The sequence below is a fragment of the Tupaia chinensis genome, unplaced genomic scaffold (assembly GCF_000334495.1).
Source record: "Tupaia chinensis unplaced genomic scaffold, TupChi_1.0 Scaffold000196_1, whole genome shotgun sequence".
Taxonomy (NCBI): domain Eukaryota; kingdom Metazoa; phylum Chordata; class Mammalia; order Scandentia; family Tupaiidae; genus Tupaia; species Tupaia belangeri.
Genome location: NW_006159671.1, coordinates 223,179 through 225,791, shown reverse-complemented (window position 1 = coordinate 225,791; position 2,613 = coordinate 223,179). Strand labels below are relative to the sequence as shown.

Here is a 2,613-nt window from a genome sequence, read left to right as displayed (position 1 = left end):
AAAAGAAATAACAATTAAAAAAAAAAAAAAAAGATCGGTGGTATGACCCTCACTGAAGGGGAGGGTGAGCAGAGGAAAAGACAGGCAGGGCCAGGTGATGCCCGACATTCCTGTGGCTGGACGCTGGCTGGCTTTACTCTGGACTCACCCAGAGATGGGCAGGAATTGTAACAGAGACTACGGAGAACACAAGTAGGGGAGGCGAGAGGGAGAAGCTGATTTTCTGGGGAGCCACACAAACATAACACGCTGAAAGTACGGGCATAACCCAGGTACCTACAGAGGTATATGCAAATATGTGTGTTTGAATTTTATACATGACTGTGTTCTTGTACCCATACCTATGTGTGATGGTTAACATGTGCCCACAGCCATGAGTGGATGGCTGTGTGTGTATTTGGGGCAAGAGCTATAAAATATGTCTAGAACACAACATCCCATCCTCAGTCCTGTTCTGCTATGTCCATGTGTCAGTTATTACCTGACTGTGTAGGGGCCAAACTCACCCCACCGCCCACACATTCTAGCCCAGGCCCAAGTGGAGCAGTGTGAGCAAGAGCTCTGGGGCTCACTCAAGGGCAGCACTGGAAGGTCTATCTGCCCGGAGGGGGCGCTAGCATGGAGAGCCAGCGAGCGTCCCTCAGCCCAGGCATGTGGGGCCTCTGAGCAGTGAGCCAGAACCACAGAGCAAACAGCACCTGGCTCCTCGCGGTCTCTAAGGTCCTGCGGATGGGCCATCAGTGGGATGAGAGTGAGGACGGGTAAAGGACAGAAGGGCGGAGTCACACTAACGGCCAGGCTCACCTCGCCAATGCAGCGCGGGATCTTCTGTTCCTGTAGAACTGGTCTCTGTCCTATCCCTGCTTCTCCCTCTGGTCCCCTCAAAACCACCCGCCTCAGCACCTAGTGAGGACTTGCGGGTTAGAAGCTCAAGGAAAACACTGTAAGAAGGGCCCTTATTCAGCAAGGGGGCTTCTGAATTATTATTTGAAAGCACATTTAGGATATGCTGAGGCATAAGCTGGGGCCTGCAGGTGACACCCAAGCACCCATCCTGCACATTCGGGCCTGGCACTCGCAACCTACTGGCCCTGCTTCTAAAGGGCCGGCCCCCTGCCTGGCCAGCTCCTGCTCAGCCGGGGTCAGCTCCTAGTGCCTCCTCCCACCGTCCCCAGCGCATGCGGTAGGACCTGCTCCCTGAAGCACTCGGTCTGGCTAAGGCTATGTGATCAGGAGCCCATCACGTGGGCAGCAGCCGATCACGTGGTCCTTGAGCTATTAGCTTCCACAATCCGAAGGCGGTCGGGATCCGCCCTCGCAGTCCCAGCATGCACCGGCAGTGGGCCCGGCAGGGCGGCGGCTCCTACCTGTACAGGAAAGGCGCGACCGTGGCAGTGTTGGGGTGGGTGTATTGCTGCTGGGGCTGAGGTAGCTGGACACTGACGGTGTTGCTTCCCGTGGTCTGCGTGGTCCCGACCGAGCCGCTGACGGTCTGGCTGCTGATGCTGTGGTTCAGGGTGGCGCCGCCCAGGCCCTTTCCTTCCGAGGACGCCAGGCTGGAGGAGGAGCTGGAGTGTCTGCCGTCCAGCTGGGGCTTCTGCGGGGCGATCCCCGAGCTCGGCTTGGCACCCCGGCTGCGCTCCCCCTCCTTGGAAGCGGCTGGGGCGCCCGGGCATTTCCCGGGCATGCTCTTCATCCCTGGTTTTGGTATTCCGCTGTGGGAAGGCGCCGCCACCTCCTTCTTGCCACTGCTGAGCTTACCGCCCTTGGGGATGAAGCTGGCGATCTTGGAGGACTTTTTTGGCATCTCGGTCAGGGCTGCGCCGCTGGGGTCTTCTTTCGGCTCCTCCTTGGGGTCCGGCCTCTCGGTCACAGAGGCTCTCTTGCTGAGGTCCTTGCCTTTCTCCTTCTCCTTCTCCCGCTGCTGCTTCTCCTTCTCGCTGCCTTTGGGGGAGCCCTTCTTGTTGGTCAGCGCCCGGCTGAACGTCCTCTGGGCGATGCCCTTGAGAGCGATCTTGGGGCTGTTGGAAGCAGGGCCGCCCGTGGACAGAGCGCGGCTGGCGGCCTCCAGCTCTTCGCTCTCTTCGAAGCGGGGCAGGACCTCCAGGCGCTCGCAGCTTGCGTCCCGGGACCCCGGGCCCTCGCCAGCCTTGGAGCCTCCTTTACTGTTGAAGAGTTTGAGGTTCTCCAGCATGGACTTCTGATTGTTGGGGGCGGGCTTCAGGGCTTCGAGGGAGGGCCTGGGGGCCTCGGGCCCCGGCGGCTTGACCGCCAGCATGGATGTGGTGGCACTGTGCTTCACGCTCAGGGACTTGCTGCGCCAGGGCTTGGAGGCCGCGCCAGGCTGCGGGATGGCCGAAGAGGCGCTGCAGTTAGCAGGGGTGGAGCCGCCGCTCTCAGAGGAAGCAGGTGCATTGTCGCTCATTCCGGAGTGGGAGGAGGCTGAGCTTGCCAATGGCTCTGCAGGGACAGGGAAGAGGAGACCTGAGTCATATCTGCTGACCACTCTGGAGAGGGAGGGTCCACCAGGGCTGACAGCCAATCGCTCCCAACCCAAACGCCATACAGCTCCACTACCTATTTGTGGATGACCCGTGGTTAAACTGTAGCTCG

General features: G+C 59.8%; 1 protein-coding gene across 1 annotated transcript in view; it reads right to left on the bottom strand.

The window, feature by feature from the left end:
• The window catches only part of NAV2 (neuron navigator 2), a 295,960-nt gene that overhangs the window by 195,445 nt on the left and 97,902 nt on the right, over positions 1 to 2,613 (bottom strand). Inside the window, exon 6 of the mRNA XM_006146897.3 lies at positions 1,368 to 2,460. Within this exon, the coding sequence (XP_006146959.1) occupies positions 1,368 to 2,460 (1,093 nt within the window). The remainder of the gene's footprint in view (positions 1 to 1,367; positions 2,461 to 2,613) is intronic.